A 19,002-nucleotide genomic window follows, 5' to 3' on the forward strand; every position below is an offset into this window, starting at 1 on the left:
GAGCTAGAAGTCCTGTTTCACCAGCCAGATCTGAAGAGGTATAAATACCTGCCTTCTTCAACCTCTGTTCCCTGGTCTCAGCCGTATGTCATCCTCCTGTCCCCCATCCTTGTTTGGCTTAGCCTGCCCCTCCACACCTGAGCCTAGATTTATGACAATTCTTTGGGGCAATAAATTTACATGAAAACTTTGGAGTATCAAGAAAAGGACTGCTTAGCTATGTCTTGCATTGGCTGTCTGGACATAGCTAAATCCCTTAAAGCAGGAATGGGGAACCTGTGTGCCTTCAGTAGTTTCAAAGACTCCAACTCCCATCAGCCCTCCTCTCACCCCACCAGCCAGCCAAGTGTGGCCAATGATCAGGGGTGATGGGAGTTGTAGTCTGGAGGGTCACAAGTCACCCACCTGACTTAGATGTGTGCATTTATACTTGTTGAATGTGGTGTTTGTGTTATAAAAGGCAAGATAATAAAAGACTTGAGTAGACAGACACAGACTTCTGTACTCCAGTGGCATGCCTGCATTTAATGGTGATTGCCAGAAGAGATTTTGTGCCAGTACAAACAGTTTTGTAAAACATATCGCTGACATTCAGGCTCAGAATTCTAATTCCAACAGAAAGCAATGCACATGAAAACATGTTGAGCAACATAACATGCTTAATAAATTTCATCCTTGACGAAAACCAGGCCTCCCAACTAGCTGTACAGGATAACACCAGGAGGCAAAGTGTAACCCTTTGAACATGGCACACAGACATAAAATCCCCTCTAGCTTTACCTGTTATTTCTAGTGAAGTGAAATCTTAAGGCTAATAGTCCCCCTAGTATTTTACTGGTCATTACTTCGTGTCTCCCTTTTTTTGTTGAGGTCTAAAAACCAGTTTATTGGTTTTTAAATGTGAGGCACTCTTCTTTCCCCCATGTATTAGTGCAAACTTACTTTCTCCCATATAACAAGTGGAGTGTATAAGGCCAAACTGAGCAGTCTAACTTCAGATGAGCTGAAACTTCTTTTCTTACATTCTTCTTCAATCATGGAACCCAAGGCGGTAGACTATGGTTCCCAGGCACTCACCCATCCAGACACCAACCAAACGGAGACCTAGACCTGCTTAGCTTCTGCAAGGTAGTGGCCTTATGTGCCTTTAGACCAGCGTTTCCCAAACCTGGGTCTCCAGCTGTTTGGGGGCTATAATTCCCATCATCCCTGACCCATGGTCCTGTTGTCTAGGGATGGTGGGAGTTGTAGTCCAAAAACAGCTGGAGACCCAAGTTTGGGAAAGACTGCTTTAGACCCACACCTGAGCAGGGGGAGGGTGGTGTTGAGCAGGGATGGAGAACCACAAGCCTGCAAGCCTCCCTTGTCTGGTCCTCGGGACTCTCCTCAGGCCACACTTCTCACTAGTCCTGCTTCACATCCTCCTTCACTTGTCAGAAACATGCCCTTGAATTAGGACGATGCCCCTCACTCGCTTGCGTGCTTGTTTGCTTGCCTCCCTGCCAGATGGAGAAATGTGTATGGATATCAGAAGCCTCTCACTTTCCCATGGGTGGAATATAAAAGTACTGTACAACAAAGGTAAGATTTGCATCTGTTGCTCCTGCTACTTTTGCCCCTAACCCCACCCACCTCTAGCATGCAGCCCCCACACCAGGCTGCCCATGGTGGAATACTGATCACCTCTAGGTTCAATCCTAAAACATGCACATGGACACAATATGGCACCCGGTCCTGTGCTTCCTTGCTGCTCCACATCTCGTACAGTGGTCCAACCCTTAATACAGAAAGCAATGGTAACTAGAACGGTGGAATTGGAAGGGGCCGTTTACTGACAATCGAAAAGGTATTCTGTGCAGGCAACTGGCAATAGTACACTCCTGTAAGCCAAGGGCACTGTACAATGGTAAAACATTTAACAAGTCAAAATATTTTAGCAGCTTTTTTCAAGGCTATGCATTCCTTCATGCACTTGGTCACCTCTAACTGATGATGTGTTCATGGCACGGCTGTATGAACTTCCATGGTAGGATTTACTGCTCCCAAATACCTGCAGCCCAAAAATATATGCAATGGCAGTGGCCTTTTTTTTTAAGCTGCCACAAGCACACACACACAGCAGCAGCTGCATATACATATCCCAAGTGGAAGCAGCACTTGCCACAATACTTGCCACTGTACAATGCTTGTTAGACCACTGACAGCCCTGCAACCTCCGGCAAAGGAGCAGCTAACTACATGAGCTGGTCCTATGATTACAACCCTAAACATATTTGCTTGGGCTCCACTCAGAAGTTGCTTCCGAGGAAAGAAGTTTGAAGTTGGGCAAAAAGGGCACGGGCCAGAGATGGATGTTTTGAGCCATGATCCGGGAAACGTTTTCCAGATTGCAAGAATTCCCACTATCATAATTAAGGCTGCAAAAGCTTCTTCCTGTTTGCCTGAGACTAAGCTCCGCTGAACACAGCGGGACTTACTTCTGAGTAAACCTGAGTAGGATTGTGCCGAAAGTTTGGATAAAATGTTTAGGGGACTGGATTGTTGGCCTACATTGAAGCCACTGCATTTTGAGAAGACATTCACAACACATAAACTGCTTTCTTGCTCGCTTTCTTTCTTAGTACACGCACGCACACATACAATACAAGGAACATTTTTAAAAACATAAAAGCCTTTTTCTTTATTTCCCCCAGTGGTTTCATAACATTTTCCTCATTTGATTCCAAATCCCTCCACTCCTGCCTTAGGAATTCGCTCTGCTATGGCCTGCTGAGTTTGCATATCTGAAAAATAAATTTAACGTAAAACTATCAGCAGGCGTAAGGAGGAAGAGAGGGCTGGCAATATTTCTTTTTATATACTTTGTATTAATAACGAACCTTCTCACAGAGAAGAATACAGCATTTTTTAAATACATTCAGTCACACTATACACAGCCAGAGAAATTCACATTTTTTTTTCACGCCACAGGAGAGATTCTCAATTCCACCATTGACTGGAGCAGTTTACACTGCTTGAACTGCAGTTCTCTCGAAACCTTATTAAGTAATAAGGGAGGGGAGAGGAATAGGGGGTAAGTATGCTTCGGTCATGTCTGGGTGGGGAAAATCAGCAACTCTTTCCAAACCCTGGATTTTCTGCAAAACAGTCCTGTGTCACAGGGCAAGGAAAGGCAACAAGCAGCAGCCTGCACACCTGCCACCGCCATACATTCACCTGTTACATCGACAGAGTCTGATGCATTTGTGGGGTGATCCTTAGTCACCTGCAAGAACTGTGCTTATCACACTCAAATGCACATCCGGTCAAAGTTACAGCTCCACCGCCCAGCTTTTCAGGAAAGATGGCGTACCATCTTTTGCAGCCAGGATGTTTAATTCCACCCCATTGCCATTTCATACCCCAAAGGAGCTCTCTTACTAGATGCCCATTTACAGCTCACCTTGCCCTAAATGGCTACACAGTCCCATTAGATCAGCAAGGCGGCCTTGTTCGGCCTCTGATGTGCCTTAACCACAATGGGCAGAGCAGACCGGATGGCAAAGGCCAGACATTTGCTATGTCCGCTGTACGAGTTCCTTTCTGGTCCTCTTCCAAAGGACCTTCTGCACCTCACAAACGTCCTCCGTTCCTTTATATACACTTCTCCGACAAGTTCAGCGTCTCACTGGGGAAGGTGACCTGAAGAGAACTGCCCTTTTGAGCAGCGCCGGGCCTGAGTTCGTTCACCAAAAACACCGTCTCCGACTCGTGGCCCTGGGACGACTCCGAGGTGTTTGAGCTCCTCAGTGTCCTTATGGACGTAGTGTCTGACTGGGCCGGGCGGCTGCTGGCCCCTGGCAACAGCATCCGGTCCCCAGTGGCCCCCTCGCTCGGCTCCAGTGGGTACAGAAGTGTCTGTGAGGTGCTGCTGACTTCCCTCAGCTCCCGGGAAATGAAGGAGGGCGAATGGGTGGCCGTGGCAGAGGAAGCCCGGCGGCCGTCCGCACAGTTGAAGTTGCTTCCCGAGTGCTGGCGGTGGCCTCCGCCGATACGGCAGAAAAGGCACTTGACCTTCTCGATGGCTTTGCTCAGCACCGTCTTGCGAAGCAGGATGTACACCCAGGGGTCCAGAATGGGGTTGACCGATGCGATGCGGATGGCTTGCAAGTCAGGGTTTTGCTGAATGTCCTTCACCAAAGGCGGCTGGTACAACTGGTTCACAAAGACACGCACCTGAAGAGAGATTGCGGGGAGGGAGGGAGGGAGGGAGAGAAATATAAAGTTGATGAGCGAAAGCCAAGCTGACATTTCAAAGTTAACAGCTGGCTTAGCAACCGCATATTAAGCAGGCAGGGTGATGGGCAGAGTGAAGGTTTGTGTCATGTCAAAAGAGAGCTGTTTTCAGAACCAGGGTCGGGGGGAGAGATTTCCAGTGCAGAGAGAAAAAGACCTTTGTGCCACGCCTTCCACGCCATCTAAAATACTGGCATATAAGCAGGCCAATGAAACATGTTATAAGAAAAACTGCTTTCCCTTATGGGGTATTCCAGAGCCTGTACAGTGGTACCTCAGGTTACAGACGCTTCAGGTTACAGACTCCGCTAACCCAGAAATAGTACCTCAGGTTAAGAACTTTGCTTCAGGATGAGAACAGAAATCGTGTGGCGGCAGCGGGAGGCCCCATTACCTAAAGTGGTACCTCAGGTTAAGAACAGTTTCAGGTTAAGAACGGACCTCCAAAACGAATTAAGTTTTTAACCCGAAGTACCACTGTACAGAGTCTTTAAGTGGGTTCCCTATCAGTAGGAGAAAGTAAGAGGCCAACCAGAGTATATTGAGAAGCAAAGCGGCTAGTAAGCCTGATCTTTATGTTGCAACAGGGTCCCCACTTATCGCACGCAGGAGGGAGGCGAATCCTGAACAATGGTGTGCAAGCCCTTATATAGACTTTTGAAATTGCCCACCCTGTAGCCCACGACCACCCCCCTAAAACATCATACATACATCACAGAAGAAGGCGGTCTACAGGAGAAATCCTGCCTGCCAGGATACCTGATAATGGTCACTGATTGCATTACCTAGGTAGCCTGGCCATTCTTTTGTGATGGTTAATACTTTAGTTCCTGAATCCAGGTCACAGGCTCACCCTATTCATACAAAAATACACCCTTAAGACAGGATTTGCAAGCAAAAAGACAATCGGAAGGCTTTCCCTCATTTGCCTCCCTTACTGCAGAGGAATATTTGAGGTCATTTGGAGAGTCAAAATGGCTTCAGAATTGCTCTCCATTACTATTTCAGACACATGGTTCATATATTTAGATATGTGTGCATTTATGAATATTTATTCTATATCTGAGACCTTAAAATTCTTATATCAAATATTTTGTGAATTATTTCTGATGTGCCTGCTCTCTGCATTCCCTGGCGTTTCGTCTCTCTTCCCTAATTTAGAGCTCACAATTAAGCCTCTTCCCAGTTTTGTTTTTGTTATTTCAGCCACCTTCTTTTTCTCTCCCTTCTACAACCAACTCTGCTATTAACTGTTCTGGGTGCGTAAGAGCTGCAGAATGTGGCCTTGAGTCATTTCGGGAGATCCAGCCAATCACCCTAATCCAGCCAGCCTCCTCATAAATATATGTTTCCAAAAACAAAACAAAAATTGGACCCAAACTTCCACCTCACAGGCAAATTCTCTTTCAGGGACAAGCCTGGAACTGTATGCTCTTTGAGGTTAGAAGTAACTTTTGCTAGTATCTTCCAAGGCTTGAGTATTCCAGGATTTTTATAGGTATATACCCTCCAAATTTTGCCTGTAGAAGCTTGTCGGAGGATATTCTGCTTTAAAGACAGCTTGCCTGGAATGAACCTTTTCTTTTAATAAAAAAGAAAGAAATGTACAACACTTAAAATGATGAACTGCATCAAATTATGCAGCTGACATCTTCCCATGTCCTATTTATAATGTTTTACACAAATCCTGGCTGCAATTGGGACAGATAGTTTAAAGTTGAACAACAATGGCATAGGATGATGGCCAAATACTTAAAAGGTGTTCATAGGTCTTAAAGACTATGGGCTGTACTTCACACAGAGCTAAGCAAAATGTTCTGTCAGTGCAAGGATTTCTCCTTGTGCAATGTGATGTTCTCCCTCTGGGTGCCCCCCCCAAATCTGTTCTGGGGTTTCCCCAACCCTTTGGAGCAGATCTGGGGGATACCCCGAAGGTGGGGAGGAAAGGGGGAATATCCCATTGTGCCTGTGCTAATCCATATGCAAGCACAACCTTTCTGTTGAATATCTCCCTAAGGGCGTGAACCAGCCAAAGTTAATCACTTTGTAAAGACCTGCTTGGCTTTAACTGTGAAGTGCCGTATTTTTCACTCTCTAAGACGTACCAGACCACAAGTTTTTGGAGGAGGAAAACAAGAAAAAAAATATTCTGAATCTCAGAAGCCAGAACAACAAGAGGGATCGCTGCGCAGTGAAAGCAGCAATCCCTCTTGCTGTTCTGGCTTCTGGGATAGCTGTGCAGCCTGCATTCGCTCCATAAGATGCACACATATTTCCCCTTACTTTTTAGGAGGGAAAAAGTGAGTCTTATAGAGCAAAAAATACGGTAATTATGCATGTGCTGAAAGCTTTTATTCAAGTCAACAAGACCTGAAAGCGCTGAACTTTGGGCTTGGGCTACACCCTAAGCCAGGCATGTCCAAAGTCCATTTCAGGGACAAATCTGGCCCGCCGGTCGATTTAATCCGGCCCCTGTGGCAGTATATGCCCTGGAGGGGAAACCCTTAAAAAAGCTGAACAATTTCAATCCTAAAAAAAGCTGAAGAACTTTGGTTGGCCCTCATGCATGTTCACTTCATCAAATCTGGCTCTCTTTGAAAAAAGTTTGGGCACCCCTGTGACCTACGCGATTGCACTTTTCATTTAGGAATGAGCTGCTAGAGCATAGCAGCTAAGAAACTGAGCTGCAAAATCACGAAGTCTGCAGTTCAAATCTCACCTCTTGCTATAGAGGCAAAGTCACTCTCAGCTCCTCACCCACCCCAATCTGCAATGTGTGGGTAAGAATACTGCCCTACCGTACAGGTGGGATTTGCAGAAAAGTTGAAGCTTTCAACACTCAAGAAATGCTTCATAAATGCTATATGGTATTAGGCAGAGCTGCAAACTTCCACTTGTCAGATTAATAAACTAAAGTTTCGGTTGACTAACGGGTGGGTACAAAAATTAATAAAAGGGACAGAGAGTTAAGGACATTTTGGTGGTGGTGATTGAGAGCAGATTCTAGTATCTGACTGCAATAAGTAATGAAAGAAAATAGTTAGCGCTTTCTTCTAATAATGAGTAATAGCTGATTAATAATAGTACTTAATAACAGCCTTTGTTTATTGCACTGTAAATTATCTTACACTTCCTGCAATGCCACAAAAAGCTATTATATCGAACTTTTGGCAATATGGAGATCACATATTGTACATAACCTTGTAGATAAAAGCAGCCATTCCCCACTATCACAAACTTTTCTTAAACATCCACCTGAAGGGATGTGGCTCCATGGCTGGGCATCTGCTTTGCCTAAAAAAAGGTCCCAGGCTCAGTCCCTGGTATTTCCCTGTTTTAAACTCTGTAGGGCTGCTGCCAGTCAGTGTAGACAGCACTGGGCTAGCTGGTCTAAGGCAGCTTCCTAAGAAAGTAGCAGGCTCACATCTTACGCCCTAGGTTTTCACTCGCTCTGCTTCTCATTCTATAGAAACAAGGATGCTTCCAGACAAATGTCTCATTGTGGGATTGGTGCTCTTTGCGTATGCAAAGTGGGGTTTTTTTTGTTTTTTCCTCAGCATCCACACAGCATTGTTGGCATCAAAATACTAGCCCAAATTTCACCCCATTTAACTGGCAAATCTGTGCCAGTGTTGCATTTGCAAATTCTCAACGACCTGTTTGCAGAATAAGCCCCCACCAAGAAGCACCTCAGCTCTACTGGAGCATAGTTTCTTTGACCTGAAGGTGTTACTGGTTGAATTCAACTGGACGCATTCAGTTCAGACCACTAGGTGGCAGAGAGACTATGCTTCCGATGCTGCCTTTAGAATTTGCTTTTGACTCTGTCAACCGCAGCATGTTGGCTGTCCAGTTTCATACTGCTCAGGGAGAAGAAGAAAATCACCATCCCATAGGAAATGGTAATCAACCAGGCTTATTCCCTTACCTCCAAAGTATCTTTAAGGTACTCTGGATCTCTCTTTCCTTGGTGACTCACCAAAGGATGCATCTTGGCATCTTTTGGGAGCCTGCAACAATTTTCTGTTAAGGCTGAATTCCGAGTATCCCGGTTATATAGGGGTGAAGTCACTGCATATTCGCTAGTCTCTTTTTTGCATATGCTTTAATGTTCTGCAGTCTTGCAAATAAAGCCCACAAAAATATTGACTGAGCCTGCCTGCCTGCACATGCCTATGTTATTCATTTGTGGTGTGAAAGGAAAACAAACAGCACTCTTCCCTTGCCTGGTTCCCCTAGAGCAAATCTCGCTCACCACAGGTGACAAGCCAATGACTACAGCTTTTGCACGCCCAAAATCTCAGGTTTAAACCCAAACATCTCCAGTTTAATTTTTAAAAAATTAGCAGAAGGCGGCAGGACCCTAGAGAACCTGGACCCTAGATGGCCATCACCAGTCACAGTAGGGCAATACTGGGCTAGAGGGACCCTGTATACATCTTTGTACATTCACCTCTAAATAAAAAAGAAGTATATTTTATTATTTGGTAACAAATATCTAAAGCAAGGGTCGCCAGACTGTTGTCTTTCACATGCTGATGGATTCCATCAGCCCCAGCCAGCATGGGATAGAATTAGAGAATTGTAGAGTTGGAAGGGACCCCAAGGGTCATCAAATCCAACGCCCTGCAATGCAGGAATCTTTTGCCCAACACGGGACTCGAACCCATGACCCCGAGATTAAGAGTCTCATGTTCTACCAAGTAAGCTACCTCTGCTGTTGGATGCTGTAGTGCAGCAACAAACAGAGGGCTACAGGTTAGCCACCCTTGAGCTAAAGAAACTTCAAGATAAAATTAAGAACCATTTGGAGAGCAACAAGCCCCCCCCCCCAAAAAACACACCCAGCCAGACCAACAGCCACCCCTGCCCCCAAGGGAACCTAGAAGCTTCGATGTGTGTTCCATGGTGCCAAATGCATGGCTACATTCTAGGACAGTCATGGATGAATATACCCCAGATACTCTAGTGAATCTACCTGTTGCACACATAGTTGAAAGCATCCATTTCACCCACATAAAATATGTTACCTGTAGGGCTGGGGGATATGTCAATATATCATCTAGAACCCAAGTTTGAATACCATATTGAGATATCAATTTCATTATTTTTGACTTGGCAGTATATCGTGAATCATGATGGGAGGGGTATGCAGAAATCATAATGTGGGGAAAACCGTGAAGCCAGCCAGTGCATCTCTCGATTCCTGCAGCCCCCGTTCTGCTGGCTCAGCTCCCCCCTGTCTCCTTCTGGGGCAGCGAATCACAAGAGCGGGCGCTGGCAAAAATCACGAAGCCAGGAAAACCATGAAGCCTGCCGATGCCTCTACATAGCTGCATCCTTATTTCAGACATTGTGATATATCAGTACATTGCGATGTTCAGCTGGTTATGTATCACAATGTTGAAAACCAGTTATTGCTCAGCCCTCGTTAAATGTACGAGGGACGCAGGTGGCGCTGTGGGTTAAACCACAGAGCCTAGGACTTGCCGAGCAGAAGGTCAGCGGTTCGAATCCCCACGACGGGGTGAGCTCCCATCTCTCGGTCCCTGCTCCTGCCCCCCTAGCAGTTCAAAAGCATGTCAGAGTGCAAGTAGATAAATAGGTACCGCTCCAGCAGGAAGGTAAACGGCGTTTCCGTGCGCTGCTCTGGTTCGCCAGAAGCGGTTTAGTCATGCTGGCCACATGACCCAGAAGCTGTACACCGGCTCCCTCGGCCAATAAAGCGAGATGAGCGCCGCAACCCCAGAGTTGGTCACGACTGGACCTAATGGTCAGGGGCCCCTTTACCTTTCTAGTTAAATGTACATCTTAGAAATAGGCAGTTCTGAGATGTGGTGCCACTTCTACAGAGTAGGCGTGAGTTGGCAGCAAGCTAGATGTTCACTAGATGTGGCTGGTCCACAAATCCCAGAGGTCATGGCTAATTGCCAGAGACAGCCAGAGTTGTAGTCCAGCAACATCAGAAGGGCAGCAGGTTGGAAACAGCTGTCCGATGAGGTTCTGGACAACCCTCTCCAAAAATGGCCATCTGGCAGCCCTGCTGGTAGATGCCAAAACCTTTGTTTCCGAGCAGTTCCTATGCAAGTCTAAGTGCCAGACACAACCAGATAAGCTTATCTGAATTCACAAATGTCTTCCCACCCACCGCCCTCCCTGTAATTGCACAAATGAAGTTGCTTCTTGCTTTAACACAGCTACTCCAGGGAAATGCAGTCATGGTCTAAATTCCACTCTCAGACGAACAGCTTGTTCGGATAAAAGCGTTCTGATGCAGAGACCGCTACAGGGAAATATTAGTGTGTATCCAGCTGTTCCTAAAACTCGTATGAAGTTGACACAGCACGCCTGACTAATGCTGATTTTTTAAAATAAAAAACAACCCAATCAGTCACTAAGCAAACTAGGACACTTAACTCGATAACCTTCCTTTTTATCGCAAAGCCGCATTAATTGCTGGATATTTGTAGGGGCTGTATGCTAGTGATGCCTGCCAGTCTTAACTCTTTGCACACAGTGAAAGGTGCTCATATTTTGGAACCTGGTCACAGGAGACAACAAATGACTTCATTCCCAAAGGAAGCTCCACCTAGACCTCTACTAGCAGGGCTGCTGGTGGAAATCAAACTCAAAACAGTGCAATCCAACCCATGTTTGACTCAGAAGCAAATTCAGCTGAGCTCAATGGGAATTGCTTCCATTGAAATCCTTTCCAGCAGAGGTGGGGAACCTTTTCCAGCTCGGGGGCCAGAATGCCTTCTAGACAACCTTTTGGAGGCCACATTCCAGTGGTGGTTTAGCCTGGAAAAGAGGAGACTGAGAGGGAGATATGATAGCCATCTTCAAATATCTCAAGGGCTTGTTTTCTCCCACTTGGGAAGGTAGGGCTCAAACCAGTGGCTTCAAGTTGCAGGAAAGGCGCTTCCGACTAAACACTAGGATGAACTTTCTGACAGTAAGAACTGTTTGACAGCGGAACCGTCTCCCTCCAGAGCTCAAAACGGGAAGGCTTCTATGTCTCAAACATGCTTTTAGAGTTCAACTATGAAGACTCCCATGCGGTACAATCCTCCACGTGGCTGTGTCACCTCAGAATGCACAAGCGAATGGGTGACAGAGTATGCCCCCGTGTCAAAATCTCCCTCCACGTGGAAAGCTTCCATATCCAGATAAGATATTTAGCTCCCGGTCTGATTCTGAGGTTTTGCAAAGCTAAGAAAAGACAGTATTGTGAGCCAGCCCGGAACAATGAGCTTACGTACATACCAGTCATTTAAAGCACATTCCCCCACCAAAGAATCCTGGGAATTGTCGTTTGTTAAGGGTGCTGGGAATTGTAGTTCTGTGAGGGGTAAACTATAGTTCCCAGTATTCTGTTATGGGGTCAGAGGGATGTGCTTTAAATGTGTCGTGTGAAAGCACGGGCTTTAGTTTTTATCCAATACTTTAAGGGAAGGGGTGGTTTTTCTTTTTCCCTGCCCTGACTCAAGGCAAACATTATATACGCCTTACCCAGCAAAGCTTACCATGAAGTGCCCTTTTATAGCAGTTACCTCCCACAACAAACAAAGGAGTCTCCTTCCACCAAGTCTTCACCTGTGCTCATAAAAGTCCCTCTATCACATTCTGATACACGGCTATATATAGCCAGCCAGTTAATATTAAGTGAGAGGCTGGATTTACGAAGTAACCTTTGCCCACAAGAACTTGGTACTTGTCTTACGCAGCCTCCGTGCACTTCCAAAATCTGGGCTGCTATCTCATCAGTGCCAGCTGAAACCAATCTAAAGAGAACATGGGGGGCTTTGTTCAGAGACCCCAGGTGATCACAGATGAACAGAGCAGGGGTGTCGGTAGACTCCTAGCTTCCATCAGCCCCGAGTGCAAAGGGATGATAGAAGTCGTTTGAGTCAGTCCCATGTTGCAGGATGTGAAAAAGGAAAAGACTGCTTGCTCTAAAATCAGTGCAAGAGTCCAATTGACAGTCAGGGCTTCTTTTGAGCCAAACTTCAATAAACAGTCACTTTGGTGGAGGGAAATCACATGTCACCACAGTGTAAATCACTAAGCTGCTTTTGGTCAAACCAAGAATGGCTTGACAGAGGATCAGATCTGCTCCTCCAAATGCAAGATACTGTTATTCTTGATACCTCAGCCTAGTGGAATAAAATGCCTGCCTCTCACCAGGCAGATCTGGGTTCAAATTCCTGAGTTGGTCTTCAGCCAGCCATTCTCTCTTATGGGGACCCTGTGGTCCTCCAGATGTTGTTGGACTTCAACTCCCATCAGTGAGCTCTGCTGGCTGGGGCAGATGGGAGTTGGAGTCCAACATGTTTGGAAGGCAGCAGGTCGAAGATATAAATCACGAGAAACTCCTTGTCATAACGTACTGGAGTGAGGGCGTGATACAAATACATTGCTGCTGCTGTTTCCAAAAAACACATGTAATAAACCCTATTATGACATGATCTCATTCAGCAGGGAATGTGCTGTTTGCTAAATATACACCTCCTTTGGGTTTATTACTTGCCTCTTCACTTTAAAGGTACACTAAAGGCCTTCATTCAATGTTTGACCATGGATAGACAACCATTTCAAATGTGTGGAAGCAACATGCTTTTATTTGTCTCTGTGCTCTTTTTAAGTGGCTGGGGAAACCCAGACAGATAGGCAGGGTATAAATAAGAATATTATTATTATTATTATTATTATTATTATTATTATTATTATTATTATTATTATTCTGCTCTTAATTTCTTCCAGTTTTCCGTCAGATTTTAGCCAAGTAACTTGACTCTTCCAATGCTTCAATAAATATAGGGCACTAGTTTCTGAAATAAGCTCAGTAGGGGGATTCTCCCACTAATTACATGCATTTACTATTAAACTACTTTCATATTCATTAGCCAGTTTAAATTGCAAGGCATAACTTAGTCTGGTGGTTTTTCGTTTAGTTATCTATTCCCCATACTTTTTCCCCTCTTTTGCTACAAGCACTGTGCGCTAGACTGCCTGTGTCAGCCCTGTGAGGGCAGAGTTGTCCTTCGCTGTGGGACCGCTCCTCACACAGTAAATAATTTCACCAAACTTCACAGCTATGTACTGGTAGTAACTGTTGTGTCGCCAATGCCACAATCAGCCTCAACTTTCCCCAAACACAACATACATTCAACATGCATGAGTGTTGGGCTTGGACCAGAAATACTTGATTTCAAATCCATATTCATTCATTAAGCACACGGGGGGGGGGGGTCTTAGGTAAGTCACTTTCTCTTAGCCCAATAGCATAGACAGACGATAGATATAGATAGAGAGATGGATGGATGGATGGATGGATGGATGGATGGAGCTAGCACTGGAGTAAACTCAGTTTCCCTCTAAATCAGATGCAAACATTCTCAATCAGTGCATCTTTTCCTTAAAAAAAGAAAGAAAAGAAAGTATGTACCTCCAAACAGTTACTGGGAAGCAAACCCCGCAGAATTTATGTACCCATGTTTAGAACTCACCAACTCTTACACAATTATCCCATCTTTGTATCCAACTGCTGTTTCCAATTGACAATCTGGACAACCATTTCACATGTCCTGTTTCATTTTGGAATCTCAGGTGGATTTAATAAGAATATAAATAGCCTTGCTGGATCCGAACAAAGGTCTATCTAGCCAAACAGCCTGTTCCCACAGTGGCAAACCATCTTAACCTTCAGTGCTTCCCGAAGTGTCTCTCTTCCCTACCCCTACCCCCCATACTCTGCATCCCGGTAGACCCACCACTGGACTGCCAGGGTTTTGCTATCCACTAACTTGTGGAACTCACCCACTCCCTCCTTTGCATCCTATGGCATGCACAGAGGGCTTGGGAAGAAGCAGGTTCTCTTGATTTGTGTGGGATATGGAAAGAAGTAAGAAACAGTGGGACTCTCTGATGCTGTCTTTTACCTGCTTGAAAAATGCAGTATAAATGAGACCTGAGAGGTAGGGACCAGTGTGGTACCAGGTGTCTGCAAGAGGACACTTGCCCTGGGAGCTGGCAAGCTGGCAGATGCCTGTTAAAGTATGAGCGTATACCTCTTAAGAGCTGGAACAGTTCTGGACTGTTGCACATCAGGCTGCAGGTCAGATTATTGTATTTTTGATACAATAGGTATCAACAACATCTTCCAAGAGATAGATAGATGATAGATAGATAGATAGACAGACAGATAGATAGATAATCTTTATTGTCATTGTCCCATGCAAAACAATGAAATTGATAGGTTAGATAGATAGATGATAGATAGATGATAGATAGATAGATAGATGATAGATAGATAGATACATAGACAGATATCTCTTAATATCTTAAAAACAAGAACACTAGTTTTACTAGTTGCAACAGAGCTTTTGTAGAGGGATTGCATCCAAACCTATAGCGGTCCCCAGCATGCAGTCTGAAATGGTACGGTCCGGAATTCTCTCATCTCAAAATGTGTAGGAGGCACCAGCACGGCCCACTCACTATAGCTGAACTTCTAGGACCAACCACTGGCATTTAGACTATGTTTATGTGAAGAAACAGGCGTTCCAATTAGTGCCTATTAATACACGTTGCAGCAATGTCAAAATGCTTGGGTTATTCTATTGCCCAAGGAGTCCATCTGCTGCTGAAACAAAAACAGGCTAGTGCCTGGGCAGTAAACAAAGTCTATTTTCACTCTTCAGAGTTTGCTTTTTGTCCAAAAGCACACAAGTCGGTAGGCTCAGATTCCTTATGTTTGTGAATATATTCTGCTTGAAATACCCTGTGACCTAAGATGTTTTTGACTCAATCCATTCCATGTTTTAAAAGGATGCTTCTTTCTACACACAGAGACCAGCTCCACCCACGAAGGTAGAAGGCACATGTGTCTCTTCTGCTGAGGCAACCTTTGCAGAGCACCGACTGCATGCCTCTCCTATGTGTCGATTGCACTTTCCCCCCCTTAAATGGAGATGGTTTCGGTGTAAGAAAAAGACTGTGCAATGCAGCCTCTGGTACAGTCCCTGTAAACAGCACCCATGCAAAGGTGTCCAGTTACACACCGGAAAACACCAGCCGGACAGCTTGTCAAGTGCTAGTAACCCAGACCACAGCTGGATTATGCTAGTTATGTAGCAAAACTGGCCCGACTTGTAAAAGTATACCATTTACCTGAACAGTTCAGGATTGTGCTCAGCCCAGTCCTCTTTCCCTCTTAATTATGAGCCTCCCTGGTTTTGCTACACCCTCGAGAGGGAGTTATTTCAGAACGATTATCGCCTACAATAAACTCCATTGCACCAAGCTGGATTCGCCATACTTCTCCCCTAACGACAACGGCTTAGCTCCCGGGGTGAAAGGGCGGGGCAATAAGCAAGTATGTGCTGTCAGTTGTTTGTTTAATGTGCCCTTGCCAAGAAAGAAGTAGTTTGCCATGTTTCATTGGTTTCTGTTTTATTGGTACAAGTCTCAGCTAAGCTCACAACTGGTTTTCCCCACCCCCCCCCCGGCACACACCTTCACCCTCCCCACCCCAGTCAATGGGGAAAGGAAGACAGGCACTGGTCTTTCTTTAAGGGTGTGCTTTTTTCTAGAAGTTGAAGGTTTACCTCCTGACATCAAGCACACAACTGTTACTGAAGCAATCTGTGCAACAGTAACAGCTCTGCATTTCTCAAAGGGAGATCTTCCTTTTGGAACCAGCTAAAACCAGCAGACTGTAAGGCGCAGACTGTGAATGTTTCAGCCTGAAATCCCCATCCAGAAATATTTATGCAACACATGTATCACTAACAGCTGGGGATTTTAAAAAACACCTCAACAGTCATTTTATTCTCTGGCATGTGAGTGTCTCTGCTATTTCATGCTAGCCCTATAAACATGTAGAAATTCACCCAACTTCCCGTGCTGGCCACAAACTTTGTAGTTTCAGTAAGTCTGAGGTTAGGAAGTATCTCTCTGTGTGTGCATGTATGTTTCTATGAGCTTTAGTTCAAGCAACGCATTGGTATAGCATTCAAGTATTATATAACTACTCCATGTGCAGGGCTGCTTTTATATTTGGGGAGCTATTGACAATTCATGGGGCACAAAGGGACTTTTCAGAAACTGGGCTTCAATTAGTTTCTCCCATACACCCACAGACACACCCACCACTTAACTTTGAGTGCAATGTGTATTTCACATTTGGACTGGCCCACAATGTGCATTTAATGTCTCTTCTGCATCCTGCCCCACGTGAGCAGGTGACAAAACATTAACATGTGACACAAAGAGCAAGTTCAAAGGTGCTTCTTAGTTTCTTTATGAAAATGGCCACAGCCTTCTCCTACCCCGCCTAGGAATAAACAGTGTCAAAGAAGAAGGCTGGGACAGAGTCGCTTCCTTCTTTTCCCTTGTGGATGGCAGTGGGGGGGGGGCGTTGAGAGAACATTTTAGATCACCTGCATGGAAATATCGTCGTTAGGAACCTCCCTTTCCAACCACAGAAGCAGCCTTTGGCTTTTTCTGCTGTGGGGAATCTGTAGCTGCAATGACGAAACTGGGAAGAAAAGGCTAAGCCAACGTTACTCACCACGAGAGGAATGGAGCAGATCAGCACAACCAAGGAGGTGGCAATGAGCAAGATGACCATTTGGATCTCTGCGCCGGCCATGCGCCGGAAGCTCCTGCGCCGGCGGAAGTCCGACAATCGGCTGGCGGTATTGTCTGTCCCCAGGGAGGTGCGCCGCATGAACTGTCGGTGCATGCGGATCAGGGCCATGCACACCAAGACATTGGAAACCACGGTGACCATGATCAAGAAGGAACTGAAGCCGGCATACATGTAAGAATAGGCGGCATGCGTGGAGACGTTGGTCCGCCAGTCTATGAAGCACCAAGTCTGGGGGTACTGCAACTTTGTGCTGCCCAAGCCCATGCTCGGCAAGGCACAGAAGAGGACGTTGGAAACATAGATGGCAAAGAGCGTGAGCGCTGCCAGCTTCTTATCCACATAATGGCTGTAGAAGTACGCATGGTTGATGGCTAGGTACCTCTCAATGGACATTGCGCAGATGATGCTGAGTCCAGACAGTCCAAAGAAGAGGAGGATGAAGGTGCTGTATTCGCAAAGCGGTTGGCCGCCCGGCCACTCGTTCTTCAGGTATGTGGCGATCGTGACCGGGCTCACCAGGCAGGTGCCCAGGAGGTCCGTGACGGCCAAGCCGCACACCAGCGTGTAGAAGGTGGTCTCTTTCTGCTCCTTCCTGGACTTGCAGAGCACCACAATGGCAATGAGGTTCCCCACCACCCCAAAGATGAACATGACAGCGGGGATGGTCAAGGGTTTGCTGCCCTCAGGTGCCCCTCCGGTCCCATTGGAGGAGCCGTTGGCAGAAGGCAGCATGGTGGGGTTGAAAGACATGGTGAGGCTGGGACAATCGCAAGGAGCCAACTGGGTCAAAGAAGAACAAAACGGCAGCAAAAGTCAAGAGTCCCAGATTTCAGCCGGAAGAGGATGGAAATCCAAATCAGAGAGAACTGAAGAATCCTGCATTTCAAAGGCAGAGCCAGGAAAGCAGATGTGGCTTTTTCGGAGAAATTCATAAAGTGGGGAGGTTAGAAAAAAGGTGGCCAGTAATAGCAAAAAGAGCTCTTAGAAGCTGAGTGCAATTTGGCTAGCCAGCAAAAGATGCCTTTTTTTGCATAAAAGCGTTCTCAGTTGTCTGTTAGGCTGGCTTTCTTTTCTTGCCAGGTCTCGCGCTTTTCAAAGTTCAGCTTGCAAACTGGTCTTTGCCTTCTGCCTCAGTGGGACTTTCCATCCCTCTCTTCTAGTTCGGCCAGTCCCCGCCCACCTCACTTGTCACTCCGATGCAAGTCTTCACCTACGTATGCATATGCAATATGTCAACATGAAATAAATCCCCTCCTCTCCAATATATATATACAAAAATAATAATAATCCGAACTGTATCTCCTCCAAACGCTTTGTCAAGTTCAAAGCCGATCGCCGATTCGAAAAGCTTCGACGCCACCTAGAGCCCTTCGGTGGCTTCGGAAAGTCCGTCTGCCGTTAGCAGCAGTGGCGACTCAAGTGTTCGCTGCGCGTCTTTTTCTTTTCAGCGGCGCGCCGGGAGCAGAGAGGCGCAGCCGGGGCGCCGGGCGTCTCTCTCTCGGGAGAATTCATCAGCCGCCTTCCGAGGGCAGCTGGGAGCCCGGCGTCCCAGGCAGCCAAGCCGGACTGAGGAGCAGGAGGAGCGCGGGGACGAGAGAGACGGACAGACTCGCTACCCGGACCCGGCGCCCGCGCGTCCTTGCGCCGCTGCTGCCACCATGTGCTCCCGCCGCCTGGCTCGCGGATTACTCACTCGCTCGCAGCGCCGTTTGCAAGTTCGCTCCTTCGAGCTCCTCCAGTCGGGGAGGCAGCTCGGCCCGGCTCCGCCCAGCCCGGCGCCCCATTGGACACGGGGCAAGTGGGTGCAGCCCAGCCGCCTCGGGAAGCGCCCGGAGGGCCTTTCCCCGCGGCTGCGAAGGAGCGAAGGCGGCGCGCTCGGGCTTGCCAAAAGCGCACGGAGAAGGCGCGGGGCGCGGGAGCTGGTGGACGCCGGAGAGCGAAAAGGGCGCCTTCTCTCGACAGCAGAAGCGGGGAGGAGGGCGGGTGGGGTCCTCCCTCTCCCTCCAGCTAAGTCCCCCCCCACCCCGATCGCCATCATCCATCCTGGCAAAGGATGGGTGCAGCCGTGCCGT

General features: G+C 46.7%; 1 protein-coding gene across 1 annotated transcript; it reads right to left on the reverse strand.

The window, feature by feature from the left end:
* Window positions 1-497: 497 nt before the first annotated feature.
* Window positions 498-18,604, reverse strand: PTGER4 (prostaglandin E receptor 4). Its single transcript, XM_081213016.1, has 2 exons — window positions 16,850-18,604; window positions 498-4,215 (listed from the first exon to the last, which is right to left on the reverse strand). Exons 1-2 carry the CDS (start codon window positions 17,678-17,680, stop codon window positions 3,634-3,636), a joined length of 1,413 nt encoding a protein of 470 aa, XP_081069142.1. The 5' UTR covers window positions 17,681-18,604; the 3' UTR covers window positions 498-3,633.
* Window positions 18,605-19,002: the final 398 nt, after the last annotated feature.

This window comes from Podarcis bocagei (assembly GCF_964188305.1).
Source record: "Podarcis bocagei genome assembly, chromosome: 11".
NCBI lineage: Eukaryota > Metazoa > Chordata > Lepidosauria > Squamata > Lacertidae > Podarcis > Podarcis bocagei.